This window comes from Jaculus jaculus, chromosome 13 (genome assembly GCF_020740685.1).
Source record: "Jaculus jaculus isolate mJacJac1 chromosome 13, mJacJac1.mat.Y.cur, whole genome shotgun sequence".
Lineage (NCBI taxonomy): Eukaryota > Metazoa > Chordata > Mammalia > Rodentia > Dipodidae > Jaculus > Jaculus jaculus.
Window position 1 is genome coordinate 59,175,553 of NC_059114.1, and position 16,535 is coordinate 59,192,087.

General features: G+C 36.6%; 1 protein-coding gene across 8 annotated transcripts in view; it reads right to left on the reverse strand.

Moving 5' to 3' along the window:
• Positions 1 to 16,535, reverse strand: part of Pam (peptidylglycine alpha-amidating monooxygenase) — a 192,280-nt gene that overhangs the window by 140,199 nt on the left and 35,546 nt on the right. For all 8 annotated transcript variants that reach the window (XM_045132249.1, XM_045132247.1, XM_045132246.1 and 5 more), the window contains exon 3: positions 10,302 to 10,359. In XM_045132249.1, the coding sequence (XP_044988184.1) occupies positions 10,302 to 10,359 (58 nt within the window). The remainder of the gene's footprint in view (positions 1 to 10,301; positions 10,360 to 16,535) is intronic.

The following is a 16,535-nucleotide window of genomic DNA, read 5'->3' on the forward strand; positions in this document are numbered from 1 at the left end:
AAGAACAAACAAGCCTAGTTGAGGAGCCAGTGACTTGGAAGACATTCATGTGCTCAGAATCAATCCGAAATTACAACTGGAAACAGCAACCTTGGCATTTTTTAAAAAATGAAAATTAAACATATGCTCTAGAGGAATAGCATTAACAAAGGCTAATTATTTTACTGAACACAAGAAATAACTGACCTAAAAATATATCTAGATCTACCAGAATTGTTCTCTCTCTTCCTTCCTTCTTCTCCCTCCTCTCTCTTCTCCTCTTTCTCTCCCCTCTCTCTCTTTCCATGCACACATATACACAATTTTAGAGATAATCATTATTATTTGATTCTTTATCCTCCTATATATCATACTATATAACATGAATGGCTTATTTAATTTTATTATGGGCATTATTACATGTTGTTATATGATTTCCTTCAACAGAAATTTTTCAGCCTGTGATATGCATTCAATTTACCTATGGAGTATGTTAAAAATATGATAGGCTGACATTGGAGCTCTTCAGTAGAAGACTTGCAGAACATACAAAAGGCCCTGGGTTCAACAGGCACTTCCACAATAACATTAAAAAAGTGAGACCAGGGAATGTTGCTCATTGAACAGTGGAGCACATGGTAAGGAGAGTAAGATTCCCTGATCTTATTCTCCAGAACCATAAACAAAGGCAAACGGTGCCCAGTGTCCATCCTATCTGTGAGCCTCTCCAATCCATACCACAATTGTATGTCTACAGGTCATGTCCAGGCAGGAGTTGCAGGAGATTGATTCTAACTACATTCAATATTTATAGTGGATACCTGTACTGTACTCATGAGAATACTTAGGTTTAGTTACCTAATCTTAGTTAGAGATTGTATTTGGTCTTTTAAATGTACAGGGCAAATAGCAAAAACAAGTTTTATTTGAAAACAAATTTCAAAAAGAGTTTCTAGAGACAAAATTTGATATTTTAGAATTGCTCTATTAAAGGAGATTCTGGGAGCTGTGCACTAGATCAAGCAATTTTAGCTGGATGACCTAAAGCGCTTCAAGGGCTGAAGTGTGAAGCAGGCAAAAACATAGAGCCTCTAGGGATTATGTCTGTGTCTATGACGAAAGACTGGTTTACTGAAACTACAGTGCTTCTAGGCATATTCTATAGATAATCTGGAGTGATATAAGGGTTAGGAAACTAATATAAAGGAGAAATTATATTTTAAAATTACAGGCTCCCAAATCTTAACACTACTCCCTCAAACATTTCTTTATATGCACAAAACAAAGATTCTATTTCAAAAACCACCCAAAGGTAGAAAAGCATTAAAGTATAATTTAAGTGTAGGATATGATGACTAATCATAATATTCATAATCTGCATTTTAAAAATATTTTATTTTTATTTGTTTGAGACTGAGAGAAAGAAGGAGAGACAGAGACAGAGAGAGAGAGAGAGGGCCTTTAGCTGCTGCAAACAAATTCCAGATGCATGTGCCACCTTGTGCATCTGGTTTATGTGGGTCCTGGGGAGTCAAACCTAGGTCTTTTGGCTTTGCAGGCAAGTGCCTTATCTGATAAGCCATCTCTCTAGCCCCATAATCTGCATTTTAATGCTAATTCACTAGCACGTTAAAACCTGAAGCAACAGAATATTGGCTCACATTCTGCTACAATCCCCATAACTATAAAACAATTCCATACTACAGAAAGACTTTTGCTAAAAAATTCTTAAATCGAGATGAGATTAATCACTTAAATAGACCTATAACAAGCATAGAGATATAAACAGTTATCAAAAATCTCCCAACTAAAAAAATCCCAGGCCTGGATGGATTCACTGCTGAATTGTACCCTACCTTCAAGGAAGAGATAACACCATTGCTTTTTACGTTTTTCCATAAAATAGAAAGAAGGAATCCTACCAAACTCCTCCTATGAAGCCAGCAACACTCCTATACCCAGGCATAGATAGAACAAAAAAGGAAAATTACAGACCAATCTCCCTCATGAACATAGATGCAAATATTCTCAACAAAATATTGGCAAACAGAATACAAGAATATATCAGAAAGATTATTCACCCTGACCAAGTAGGCTTTATCCCAGAGATGCAGGGATGGTTCAATATATGCAAACCTATAATTGTGATACATTATATAAATGGATTGAAGGACAAAAATCACATGATTATCTCATTAGACACAGAGAAAGCATTTGACAAAATCCAACATCCCTTCATGATAAAAGTCCTACAGAGACTGGGAATAGAAGGAACATATCTCAATATAATAAAGACTATTTATGACAAGCTGACAGCCAATATATTACTAACTGGGGAAAAACTGGAAGCTTTTCCACTAAAATCAGGAACAAGACAAGAGTGTCCACTGTCCCCACTTTTATTTAATATAGTACTGGGAGTTGTAGCCATAGCAATAAGGCAAGAGACACACATAAAAGGGATACAAATTGGAAAAGAAGAAATCAAGTTACCATTATTTGCAGATGACATGATTCTATACATAAAGTACCCTAAAGAATCTACTAGCAAACTGTTAGAGCTGATAAAAACCAATAGCCATGTATCAAGATACAAAATAAATACACAGAAATCAGTAGCCTTTATATATGCTAACAACAAACACACAGAGGATGAAATCAGAGAATCACTCCCATTCACAATTGCATCAAAAAAATAAAGTACCTTGGAATAAACCTAACCAAGGGAGTAAAGGATCTCTACAATGAAAACTTTAAAACACTCAAGCGAGAAATTGGAGAAGACACTAGGAAGTGGAAAAACATCCCTTGTTCCTGGATTGGAAGAATCAATATTGTGAAAATGGCAATCTTACCAAAAGCAATCTATACATTTAATGCAATCCCCATCAAAATTCCAAAGGCATTCTTCATGGAAATAGAAAAAACAATCCAAAAATTCATTCGGAATCACAAAACACCTCAAATATCTAAAATAATACTGAGCAACAAAAATAAGGTTGGTGGTATCACCATACCTGATTTTTACCTACACTACAGAGCCATAGTAACAAAAACAGCATGGTACTGGCACTAAAGCAGACATGTAGATCAATGAAACAGAATAGAGGACCCAGATGTAAGTCCAGGCAGCTATAGCCATCTGATATTCAATAAAAATACTCATTGGAGGGCTGGAAAGATGGCTTAGTGGTTAAGTGCTTGCCTGTGAAGCCTAAGGACCCCGGTTCAAGGCTCGGTTCCCCAGGTACCACGTTAGCCAGATGCACAAGGGGGCGCACGCGTCTGGAGTTCGTTTGCAGAGGCTGGAAGCCCTGGCGCGCCCATTCTTTCTCTTTCCCTCTATCTGCCTTTCTCTCTGTGTCTGTTGCTCTCAAATAAAAAAAAAAAAAAAAAAAAAAAAAAAGATTTAGTAGAACAAGTTTAAAAAAAAAAGTACTCATTGGAGGAAAGACAGCCTCTTCAGCAAATGGTGTTGGGAAAATTGGATATGTATCTGTAGAAGGATGAAAATAGATTCTTCTCTCTCTACATGCACAAGAATTAAGTCCAAATGTATTAAAGACCTTAACATCAGACCTGAAACTCTGAAACTGCTAGAGGATAAGGTAGGGGAAACCCTTCAACAAATTGGTCTTGGCAAAGACTTTCTGAATACAACCCCAATTGCTCAGGCAATAAAACCACAGATTAACCACAGGGACCTCATGAAATTACAAAGATTTTGCACCGCAAAGGACACTGTGAATAAAGCAAAGAGGCAACCTACAGAATGGGGAAAAATCTTCACCAGCTATATATCTGATAGAGGATTAATATCTAGGATATACAAAGAACTCAAAAAGTTAAATAATAAGAAATCAAACAAGCCAATTAAAAATGGGCTATGAAGCTAAATAGAGAGTTTTCAAAGGAAGAAATATGGATGGTGTATAAGCATCTAAAAAATGCTCTACATCCCTAGTCATAAGGGAAATGCAGATTAAAACTACATTGAGATTCCATCTCACTCCTGTCAGATTGGCTACCATCATGAAAACAAATGATCATAAATGTTGGCGGGGATGTGGAAAAAGAGGAACCCTTCTACACTGCTGGTGTGAATGCAATCGGGTCCAGTCATTGCGGAAATCAGTGTGGAGGTTCCTAAAACAGCTAAATATTGATCTACCATATGACCCAGCTATAGCATTCCTAGGCATATATCCAAAGGACTCATCTCATTTCCTTAGAAGTACGTGCTCAACCATGTTTATTGCTGCTCAATTTATAATAGCTGGAAAATGGAACCAGCCTAGATGTCCCTCAACTGATGAGTGGATAATGAATATGTGGCACATTTATACAATGGAGTTCTAGTCAGCGGTAAAGAAAAATGAAATTATGAAATTTGAAGAAAAATGGATGGATCTAGAAAGGATTATACTTAGTGAGGTAACCCAGGCCCAGAAAGCCAAGCACTGCATGTTCTCTCTCATATGTGGATCCTAGCTACAGATGATTGGTCTTCTGTGTGAGTAGGAAAAAACTCAGTTACAGAGGCCAGTAAGCTAAAAATGAGATACAAAGTAAGAGAAGGGAAGGGAGGAGGGTACTTAATAAATTGGTATTGTATATATATAAGTAGAAGAATAGATTAATGGAGGTGAAAATGCTCAAAGTGAGGTCAGGGGAGGAGATTGAGTAAAGGTGGAGGAAGGGCTAATCAAAATCTAAGAGGATATAAATAAATCAAATGGGATCCTTTAGTTTTGGACAATGGAACACTCAGGAGCCGTAGATCGTTGCTAGAAAATTTTCAGTGCCAGGGATGGGATACCTTCCAGTGGGTTGTTGGCCAGGGAGTTCCTGATGCCCCCAAAACATTATAGGCCATTACCGAGACCTTTGGTTTCCCACCAGGAATAGATGGTAAGACCCTATTGCTGAAGATTCCACACACTTGGGCTGCAAGGCCACTGAGAAATCCTGCTGGGACTGAGCTGATAATCTCCTCCATGTAGACCAGCTGTCAGAAAGCTGGAAGAAGCCATTCTACATGCAGTTCAGTGGGAGAAAGGGAAACCACCAGTGAAGATACTCAACAGTGGACACTGCAAGCCTTATAACTGGCCGGCCAGGCCAAATGAGTCAAAGGATGCAATAGTGGCATGTCTGTCATGGTGGAAACCAACTGCCCTCCAACTGGACTGGAGGCCCACTCCAAGGGAGAGAATAGATCCCTGATACTGAAAACTTAAAACAAGGGTAGTCATGAGCCCTAGGGTTGTAACATCTGCTGATGTCTGGATTAGTGTATATACTATGCTTATCAAACTGCCCAGTAAGCGCTTCTCTTAATATTCATACCCTTATATTAATGCTACTCTCCCTTTGGATAGAGAATCTTCTCTTTTCAGATGGCAGTGACCTTGGGACAACTCAGAAGGTATCATGGTGCTGGAAAGAAGTAACTAGAATACCGAGTAAACATCTTGATCACACCTTCCAAGGCTCAGGGTCTAATGCAGAAGAGGTGGCAGAAAGAATGTAAGAGCCAAAGGAAGGGTTGGACTTCTTACAACGTGCTCCCTCCAGACAAAAAATTGGCCTCAATATCCATGACCTCATAATGCCTGACACTACCTACATAAGACCATCATAAGAGGAGGGAAAGATCATGGCATCCAAATAGAGGAGAGACTTCCTTCTTGAGATGGGGAGTGGATGTGATGGAGAAGGGAATTTCAAAGGGGAAAAGGGGGGAGGGGCTTATTACCAAGGGATATTTTTTATAATCATGGAAAATGATTAATAAAGTTGAGAAAAAAAACTAGAAATGAAAAAAAATCTTCACTAGAAAGCAAGAAATAGAAGCTTATTAACACCTGCTAGTGTGGACAATGATGGACAATATATAAATAATTATAAAATATAATTAACTAATTTCCACATCTACTTAGACTTTTTTGGATACCTTATACAAAATCTGGGCCATCATGTATAAATGTTTGTTATTGGGTAACCAGACGTTGACAGCATTCAAGACATATTTCAGAAAATATTAGATAACAACATCATTTACTTCATCATTGTAACCAAGGAAATTAACTTTTATCCACTGTCTGAGACCTCTAGTAACATCTATCTTGTTTATGCTATCATTAATAACTTTCTCCAAGAAACTGGGAGGGCTCCCTATGGTACCTGCTAGAAGGTTCTCAGTGGCCACCTGGGTGACAGAAAACCATATTATATTGGAGAAAATTCTAGCAGGAAGGGAAAAGATACTCAGAGGAAGCAGGAAGATGACAGTTCGACATATGTGTGCGTACACCCGCCATGCTGTTCATTGTCAGGGCCCTAACCGTGAATATAAGCAATGTCTTGCTAGACTTTGGTCCTTGTAGTCATGGTATCTTATGGGCTATGAGCAGAATTAACAACAGATTTTTTTTTTCCTGCAGCTTTAAAACTATCTCTAAATCACCTCAACATAGATTCTGTCTAGAAAAAAAGCCACATTTCGAAATATCAATATCTAACTGTGCAATTCTGTAACAGAAATTACTCCATATTCAAAATAGAAGCCCATGAAAATGCAAAGCAATGAGTCACTGGATTAATTTCATCCCCTTCTAAACTCAACAACTTCTACCTCATTTATAGAAAGCAGTTTGATAGATAGGGTCCTGTCATCATTCACTAAGGAAAAGACACATTTATTTACTGGTCATCCATGTGAGGGAAAGCAAGTGGATGAAGATGACAGTCAAATTTCTTGGCTGAGTGGGCTCCTGTCAGAGCCAATTCCTCTGAGTGTCTGTAAAACACCTTTTAGACAGCACCACAGTTGAGTGGTCAAATGTAGATTTTATCTTTCCCCAACAGCCATTCTTTGATTTCTTGTTAAACAAAAAAACAAAGTAATGTTCTAGGAAAAGCTATAATTTTGTTCAAAATATAAGTTTTGTGTTCATTAAACATACTTTAACTCACATTTAATATTTCAATAAGATCTGAAATATATTATAGGTATTATAGGTTCATATGTAATTAGTATAGGTATATAAATGAACTCGATGATAATAGTAAAGGTACTTTCTGAAACTTTAGAAGTATAGGCATTAAACACATGTTGAGTGAAGCTGGGTGTGGTGGTACACTGTAATCCCAGCACTTGGGAGGCAGAGGTAGGAGAATTGCTGTGAGTTCGAGGCCACCCTGAGACTACTTAGAGAATTCCATTCAGGTTATCTTGGGCTAGAGGGAGACCCTCCCTCAAAAAAATGTGTTAAGTAACTACTCATAAAATGCAAAGCAAAAAAAAAAAGTGAATTAATCAAATGTAACTGAGTTTCCACACTGAAGAGACTGTCATATTCCCAACTGACAAGGTTAAGCGTACCTTGCTTATTGCATGTTCCTTAGAGACCTGTCAGGTACAAAGGAGGAATCTCCTTTCTACGTTCTGCCACGTATACTCTATATATTCTTCTGTTTTCTACCAGGTGGCAGCTACCTTGACTCCCACCAGCCTCAGAATCCCGATTACCTAGCCCAGGCATGGCCAACAGAAGTATTTTAGGTTGACTGAACTAATGAATAAGTAACTTTTCTTTAAAAAATTAATATGGGAAAATAAAATAACTTTAAAGGTAAATGTTTTACTATCTGAAATGACATATTACAAGTGGTCAAACAAAATACTTCCATGGTGTTTATTCATCAAGAAAACATTAAGCCTTTACCATATCCTGTAGGCATTCATAAGTTATAAAGCATAGGTAATAAAAGTAGAAGTTATAAAATGTATCTTAAGAAAAGAATGTGCAAATAGAGTGCTATAAAAAACGTAGAATGAAAAACAAGAATGAACAAATGATTTCTGATTTTTTCAATGCTTTATGTACAACCTAATCTTATGAAATGGTTTTATGAAGTCTTACTTATCTTAAGAAGTTTGAGATTTGGAATCTGGGTTAAGCCACAAAAGGCACAGGCCATCTGTAGGCCATCAGAATCTCTGGGAGTGGGCAACCACCAGCTAACACACAAGCAAAGCTTCCACTTTGGGAGTCTGGAAAAGTGGTGGTGGCTTCTGACATGCAAGTGTATTTACTCAGCTTCTTTCCCTTACTTTCCCCTGTATATTAATGATAGTTTCATATTTCTCTTTGGTTTCCAATTGTATAGTTTAAAATTTTTCTGTTTATCATCTATTTATTTGTTTATTTGAGAGCAACAGATAGAGAAAGAGGCAGATAGATAGAGAGAGAGAGAATGGGCGTGCTAGGGCTTCCAGCTACTGCAAATGAACTCCAGACGTGTATGCCCCCTTGTGCATCTGGCTTATGTGGGTCCTGGGGAATTGAGCCTAGAACCGGGGTCCTTAGTCTTCACAGGCAAGCACTTAACCACCAGACCATATCTCCAGCCCCCCAATTCTATAGTTTTAAATTTTCCACCTGTAACTTTCAATATCAGGTGTTCCAGGGGACAGTATGTCAGAGTCAATCCTTAATAACACTTGGTTTGAACAAACAATAAAATCTGTAGCCTTCGGAAAGTCTTTCCTCAATGAAGAAATGAGGAAATACTGAAAAGTGTTACTAATCTTAGAAGGCTGTGAAATGATCTTAGAACTTGGAATAAGTCAATCTGTTTAAGAAAATGAAAAATCATGTTTAGCACCTTGATTCTAACAGCCATGTGTTCCCTGTGAATACTTTGTCAGACTAAATATATTCACTTGTCTTTATCAATTTTAAATTATGTGAAAGTAAATGCATTAATATTAGGACAGCAATAACATATTCCTAGATATATTTATAGTTCTTGGAATCACCAGCCCTGAAATTGTACACTACAGCCAACCTTCAGAAACAAACCAGTACGTGTGAATGAAAAACCTGTAATGTTGCTATGACACATGGCAACCATATTTATACAGGTGTGCTGGGTGGCCTTCTCAAAGCAAGTAGAAAATGGCAGCAATTAAACCTACCTCTGAATTTGAACAGCAAATATAAAATTACTAAAGAAAAAGAGTTATGTGATATTCCTTTTAGGAGTAAACGTCAAACATGTAGATATTAAATTTTAAAAAGTATTTTTATTGATGCTTAAATTATGGCTATATTCTAAATCTAATTTAGGGTGATTGAAAGAATTATAATTCAGAACTTATTTTTTTCTATGATTAAAGGTAATCAATTCATCATTGGAAGCACTTCCTAAATTTATTTTTGGTAATGTCCAAATACTATACAAAACATTAGATAATGCTTACTTTCTCATGGTGTAGTTTATATCCTAAGGGATTAACCACCAAGCCAACTTTGTTTAGACTGTCATTAAACTTGCATTTTGTTGTTGTGATTGCCAGTAAGGTTTGAGGAAGAAATAAATGCAGTGTTTTGGCTTTGCAGGTCTATAATGTACTGTCCTGTGGGAAGTATCTCATGAAAATTCATCCTCAGACTGCCCCACGGCTACATAGTACACACTTTACAATCCACATAGTAGTCATTTCAGACAGCACACCTGAAGATTAATTTCAAGGGAACAAGGTAAAACTTTCATTACCATCACTTCCCCAAATCAACACCTCAAGTCATAAAAGTGAAGCAAAAAAGAAATATAATAAATCCATGAATAATTTGCCAATCACAATCTTATCAGCTAGACTTCAGTCACCAGGATGTTTAAATTAAAACAATCACGAGCTAAACAGATGGTACTCTGTCATTTCTCCTATCTGATTTAAAGCCCCAGCTGGGAAAGGACCTGCCCTTTAAAGAGTTCTCTTACTCTATAATATAAGCAAGGGGATAGCTACTCCTTCTCTCTCTCCTTTTACCCCTTGCTCTCACTCTGCCCTTTCTTCTCTTCTTTTCTCCCTCCTCCAGTTCACTCTTATCCATCTACTTGTCTTAAAGGTACAATTTTACATTCTCCACTGCTAATCCTAAATATAGTCGATTTATAGCATGAGCCAGCAAGTAAATAGTTTTGTTGAATGGAAAGAAATTAAGAATCCAACCACAAGACAGAAAGCCAATACTATACAAATGGGACCACACAGTATTGGTGAACATTGACATTCACATGTGACTCTTTACCTCCCTTTACTCATGAATCTCTCCAGATACCATTTGTAATCTTGTCTCTCAGTAGCTGTCTGTAGTTTGTTTTTGCATTAAGTTTGATAAATGCATTTTGAACCTTGACAGTAAAAGATTAATACACTCACAGCCATCACAGAGAACCTTTTACTGTTTTGAAATAGCCACTCTCCTTTCCAATGCCACCCCTGACCCCACCACCCAAAGGATACTTACTCACAAAGGCTTCCTCATCCACAGGCAAACGCATAGACATGCAGAAGTATGTGTCAGACTGTTAACAAGAAAGATATAAAATCTAGGTTAAACTGTTGCAAATAAGAGAAATGATAATAATTAAATGCATGGAATCTAAGGCCAAAAAAGAAATTCTGGTCCAGTGAGGTGAGGTGGTATGGAAGAGATACATCTACATAACTTAAGTATGCTAAAAGTTTTTCTAAATACTTCATAAACAATTTCAGAATTTATTTAAGATGCTATCAGGAGTGGAATTTCTAGTATTGTTGAAGTTAAAAGGAAAAATTCTAGATGCTTATATGGAAATTTGGAATAAGGCATTTAATTTGAAAATGCTGAGAGTTGGTTTCAATGATCTTTGCTGCTTGAGAAATTAAATGCATAATTTCTTAACATCTTTCCCAAATATTAGCTAGAGAAATATAGTAAGTCATAGTTGATCTTAAATACAGTATTACATTTGTCATTTTCTTTTACTCTGAAATTTTTACATAGTACATAAAATCATATACATACATACATACATATAGATAGATAGATAGATAGATAGATAGATTGATAGATAGATATAATATATATATATATGCCATGAAAGTAGAAGCAAAACTGGGGAATAATCAAGACTTATGGGTGGGTGGGAGAAGAAAGGAATGGATAGGGAGTACATGGATATATGATTAACATACATAAATATATACTTATTTGAAAATGTCACTATGTGACACAGGACCATGTACAATGAATGCATACAGTGATATTTAAAAAAAAATTCTTCATGCTCAGGCTCAAATAGGGCATCCAAAGCACTTGCTCCAAAGCCCAAGGAACCACAGAAGAGAGGCCAGGAAGAATGTAAGAGCAGTAGGATGTAGAAAAGAGCTGTGAAACGCTGTCCTCTGGACAGGCATAGCATTACAACCAAGCACTCACAGCAGTTGTGGTTTCCTGAACAAAATTAAATCTGTTAATACTTCACCATTGATGGGGATGGGGGAATGGTCCGTGAGATCCCACACCTCCCAGATTGGCTAGTGGCAGATAGTGGATGCTGGGAGAGGTGGGATCAGGTTCATCAGTGGTAAATCCACTAGTAAGTTGTGCATTCCATAGGAAATAACTTTTCACCCATGATCATGCCAACAACACTGATTTAATTTTATGGGTTAAAAAGGTAGTAAAGTACAATGGGGGTTACTTGGAGAAGAAGGGTTTGGTGGTTAGGGGAGGACCAGATTAGGTAATTTGAGGACATAAAATCAAAACGTATTATATATATGTATGAAAATATCAAAATGGAAGTCATTAAAAGCTGTATAAGTCAGTGGAGAAATTAATACAACCTCAAATTATTCTTTCTTCCCCAGCTATTAGTTTTGTATCTAAGTGATAATTTTTTCCAATATGAAATATAATATCACATATGAGACTCTTTCATAGGCCAGGTATTATGACCCATGCCTTTAGTTCTGCCTACACTGGAGGCTGACTCAGAATAACTTGAGCCCAAAAGTTCAAGGCAAGCTTGGGAATCATAGAAAGACCCCGTCTCTAAAAAATAAAATTGGAGAAATATCTAGAGTTAAAAATTTTGATTTAGGAGAACAGGCTCATGAGGACCCATGAACTCCAGGACCTTAATGAAAATCCATATGCAGTGTGATATTTCCTATGGTTGATAATACATCCAATAACAAGAGAAGCTGTACTCACTTAATAATTCATAGTTCATAGATTATTATTGCAAAAGACTAAAATAAACAACAGACACTAGCATCACAGATACTGATTCTTTGGGTTTCTCTAAATCTACTGGTTAGAAACTAAAAATTAAAAATGTAACCCACATTTTCACTTCTGTGTTGGGAAGCAGGGGGGTTGAAAGGCATAGACAAATATCTTAAAATTCGATATTTATATGCATATGTATATATGCATACACACACACACACACACACACACACACACACACACACACGAGATGTCTTAGTTACTATTGTAGTTACCTTCTCTTTTCTGGGACAAGCACCTGAACAAATACCAGGTGATGGGAGGAATTTTTATCTTTTTTAATATTTTGACTTATAATCTTGACAAGAAGCTTCAAGACAGCAGGAAAAAGCATGGTATGAGCAGAGGCTGGACATCATCTCTGCCACAAATGTTGAACAATAGAGTAAATTCTAGCAAGGGAGAGTTTGCTAAAACACTTCTAAGCTCACCCCCGACAATACACTTCCTCCAGCAAGGGTCTAGCTCCCAAGCTGCCACAGCTGGTGGCCATTTAGAACACATATGGGTTTATAGTGGACACCTGTTCCAAACCACCACAGTGAAAATTTGGCATATGCTGCTTTCTAACTTGAAAAAAATATTTCATTTCTTAAAAGTCTGGATAATAATTCTGGTTCAATATCATTTTTCCAGCAAGAAAGTTTGTTAAGAAATGGTAGAAAGCTGCACAAGAAGGAAGGTGAATCACAAACAGGCTGGGGAAATGAACAGTGCATATAAAACCCAAGTGAAACACAGACAAAATAGTACCTAAGGACCTATAACCATCAGCAACCATTATTAAAATTGCTCAGAAATATGCTTCTAATGTCTGAGTTACTAATGTCACAAAACATACCTACTCCATTCTGAAGTAATAAATAGTAAACTCAAGATTCCTTTGTATTAGGTCATCCTAAGCTATGAGTAATTTTGAACCAAAAGCTATTTTGTGACACCTTCAATTGCTGATGCTATTTCTAGCACATATGCTTAGTATGGGCCAAATGTGATTTCAATATTCTACTTGTATTATACCATTTAATATCTAAAATAATCCTATAAAGCAGACAGACTATATTAGTTCCACCTTAAAAATAATAAGAAAAATAACAAACAACTCTTGATTCCTTTAATCCTCAAAACTCCTACCATGTGGGGTACTATTTGATTATCCTTATGTGACAGTCAAAGAAACTGAGGCAAACAAAGAAAGATTAAGTAGCTCACGATAATGACATACTGCCCCCCTGACTAAGCCCTAATCATGATCCTCAGAGTCCTCAGCTAAGCATCACCGTTGACCTATGAAAACTTCAAACTCTCCGTTCAATTATTTTTCTGCACCTCTCTCCCATAAAAATACATAATATGTCACTTGACAGGGCTTTGGAAAATGTTTTATTTTTATTTATTTGACATAGAAAAGTGGAGAGAGAGAGAGAGAATGAGTGCACTAGGGCCTCCAAGTTGCTGCAAATGAACTCCAGACGCATGTGCCCCCTTGTGCATCTGGATAACATGGGCACTGGAGAATCAAACCTGGGTCCTTTGGCTTTGCAGGCAAATGCCTTAAATGCTAAGATCCAGCCCACTTGACAGGGTTTTTAAACAGCACAAACCTGTATATATCTAAGACAACTCTATCATCTCTTAAGGATCCTGTCTGAAAGTATTCAATTTAGCAAATGTGTCTCTACCAGCCAAAATTTGGCACATAGGGATTGGTCCCTAAGCCTCCCATTAGAGTGATTATAGACATCTTGAAGCTCTGAGTCCTTCCTCTGTCTCTTTAGGATATGAATCTGTAATACAAACTGTCTTTTTACAGTCAAGGATGTAACTGCTCAGCTCCTACTTCTTGTTCTAAATTACAGTGAGGCCTCCCGATACAGAGATATAATAGATCGTTTCTTCTCCCAGTAAATGCCAACTAACAAAACCAGATAGCCCAGTCACATGTGCCAACTCTACTTCGCAGTTCTCAGTATAACTCAGCCTTCAAAAAGGTCTCCCCACTTTGGTTAAGTTTATGGTGGGTAAACTTCCCTACTGCAAGTCACTGCTGAATAAATCTGTCTTTACTACATTAACTTGTACTGGCCTTGTTCATGCTGGACAGTAACAAGTAAAGCAGAAGTGATCTGAATGTAGGCCATCTGGCTAATACATTACACATCACTTAAATTAATATACAAAGAATGACTTATAAGAAAATATAGAAACAAAAGTAACCTTAAAGTGGCTAAGCATATATAACTGTGATTAAATGCAAATAAAACCAAAGTACTTTTTAATTTGAAAAAAATGTGGGTTTACATTTTAATTTTTTTATTGTAAGCCACATCAGATTATTTCTACAATAAGAAAGTATATGCTTATCAAATTATGCAAGTTGGGTTTTTTTGACAAAATACAAAGCAAACCCACAAACTAAGTACAATGAAGAATGTACATGTATATATTTATTATTTATGCAACTACTATTTATCATGAATGGCACAATTTTAAATGACATAAAAACTTGGGAATGTCTTCTTTTGAATTTATATGTTCTTGGATTATAACATCTCTAATAATAAGAATGTATTTAGATTTCAACTGCATCTTTTCTAAGCTTTTAATTTGAAAAGCAGATAAAGAAGGAAAATAAAGTAAGAAAGAAAGAAAGGAGAGCAGTAAGAGAAAAATAATGACAACACCATGCAGAATACTAATATCGTAAATAATTATTTTGGGGGGAATAGAAACTATGTATGAAACACAGTGTTCTACCATGAAACATCCTGGTTTCATTTAGGATTTTACTTATGACCCGTTTTCAAGATAAAGAATAATTTCATTTGTAAGAAAAATGCTTCCCATGCCCTAAATATACTATATCACATCAACAATTTGTCTTTAGCTGACGGCACTGAAGATCACAGTCAACAGGTTAGACAGTGAGAACTGTAAAAGGCATGGGTGATTTTATTCTGCAGGTGTTTGTTACTGAGTTGACTACTCGCACTAGGTGAGACCTCAACTATGTGAATAAAGTAAGCATGGGACCTCTGCACACTGCAACTCGAAAGCAGATATTAATGGATGAGTCAGAGCCTACTTCTCTTATCTTGAGACTGGCATAATGTGAGCTTGATTGTTTTTGAGGCAGGGTCGGGCTGACCAGGAACTCACTGTGTAGTCAGGCTGGCCTGGAACTCATTATGATGCTCCTACCTCTGCTTCCTGAATGGTGGGGTTATAGGTGTGTGCCACCATACTGGGTTTGCCTTTTGATTTTTTTTAACAGAGAAACTAGAAACTGATTCACAGTAAGATTGCCAGATTGACCATTAAGGCCACTCAGGTAGTTAGTATCAGAGTTAAGATAAAAAGCCATCAATATCCCCAACTGAGGAAGAACCTCAGTGGATTGGGGTGGGGGGAAGAGAATATGAACACAAACGTATGGACTGTGACCACCTGATAGGGTCATACATTAAGATTCATAAACATTTAAAAATAGAAGAGGGGCTAGTTGGAGGGAGGAAGGAACAGGGAAAGAGTACGGGAAAAAGACAAAGAAAGGTGAGGCAATTATGATCTAAATATAATTTGTGCATACATAAAAATTGTCAAATAGAAGAGGGACTAGCTAGAAAGAAGAGACTCAGGGCTGAGGGACGTGAGAGGAGAAGAAAAGGACTATGATCATGGTATATTGAATATATGTACATATGTTGTGAATAAAAGAAGTTTTTTTAAAAGCCTTCAAGTTTATGCCTTCATGGCCATCAAAGATAATATATTATCTTTCTTGATATCAAGTCTTAATCTAGTTTAATTGTGGTTCTCGCTAGTCTTTTGAAAATCATCATACCAGGCTAGAGAAATGGCTTAGTCGTTAAGGTACTTGCCTGCAAAGCTAGAGGACCTAGGTTCAATTTTCCAGGACACACATAAGCCAGATGCACAAGGTGGCACATGCATCTGGCATTCACTTGCAGTGGCTGGAGGCCCTGACATGCCCATTTTCTCTTTACCTGCCTCTCTCTTTCTCTCTCTAACAAATAAATAAAAATATTTTAAAATCACGTCTCTATTTTTTCTAAGAAACTACATGCTAGTTACAGAAAAATGAAATTTCTTCATAAGTAAAGGAATAACATATTTAAAAACAAAACATGTAATTTGTTGAAGGATATATTGCACAATGATGTTTACCACACTCAAGGAAAGGTTATTTATATCATTATAAATATTACTTTGTTAATAAAGTTTTATTTCTATAGCAGGTCAACAATAGTCATGGTTATATTAAAGTAATATTCTATACTATAAGCAGAAGTTCAAAAGTTTAAAACTAGGTGTATATTATTATAATAACTAGGACAAAACTTGTGATCAAGCAACAGTTTTTTCAAGAGCAAAACTCTTGAATGCAGCATAACATGAGAC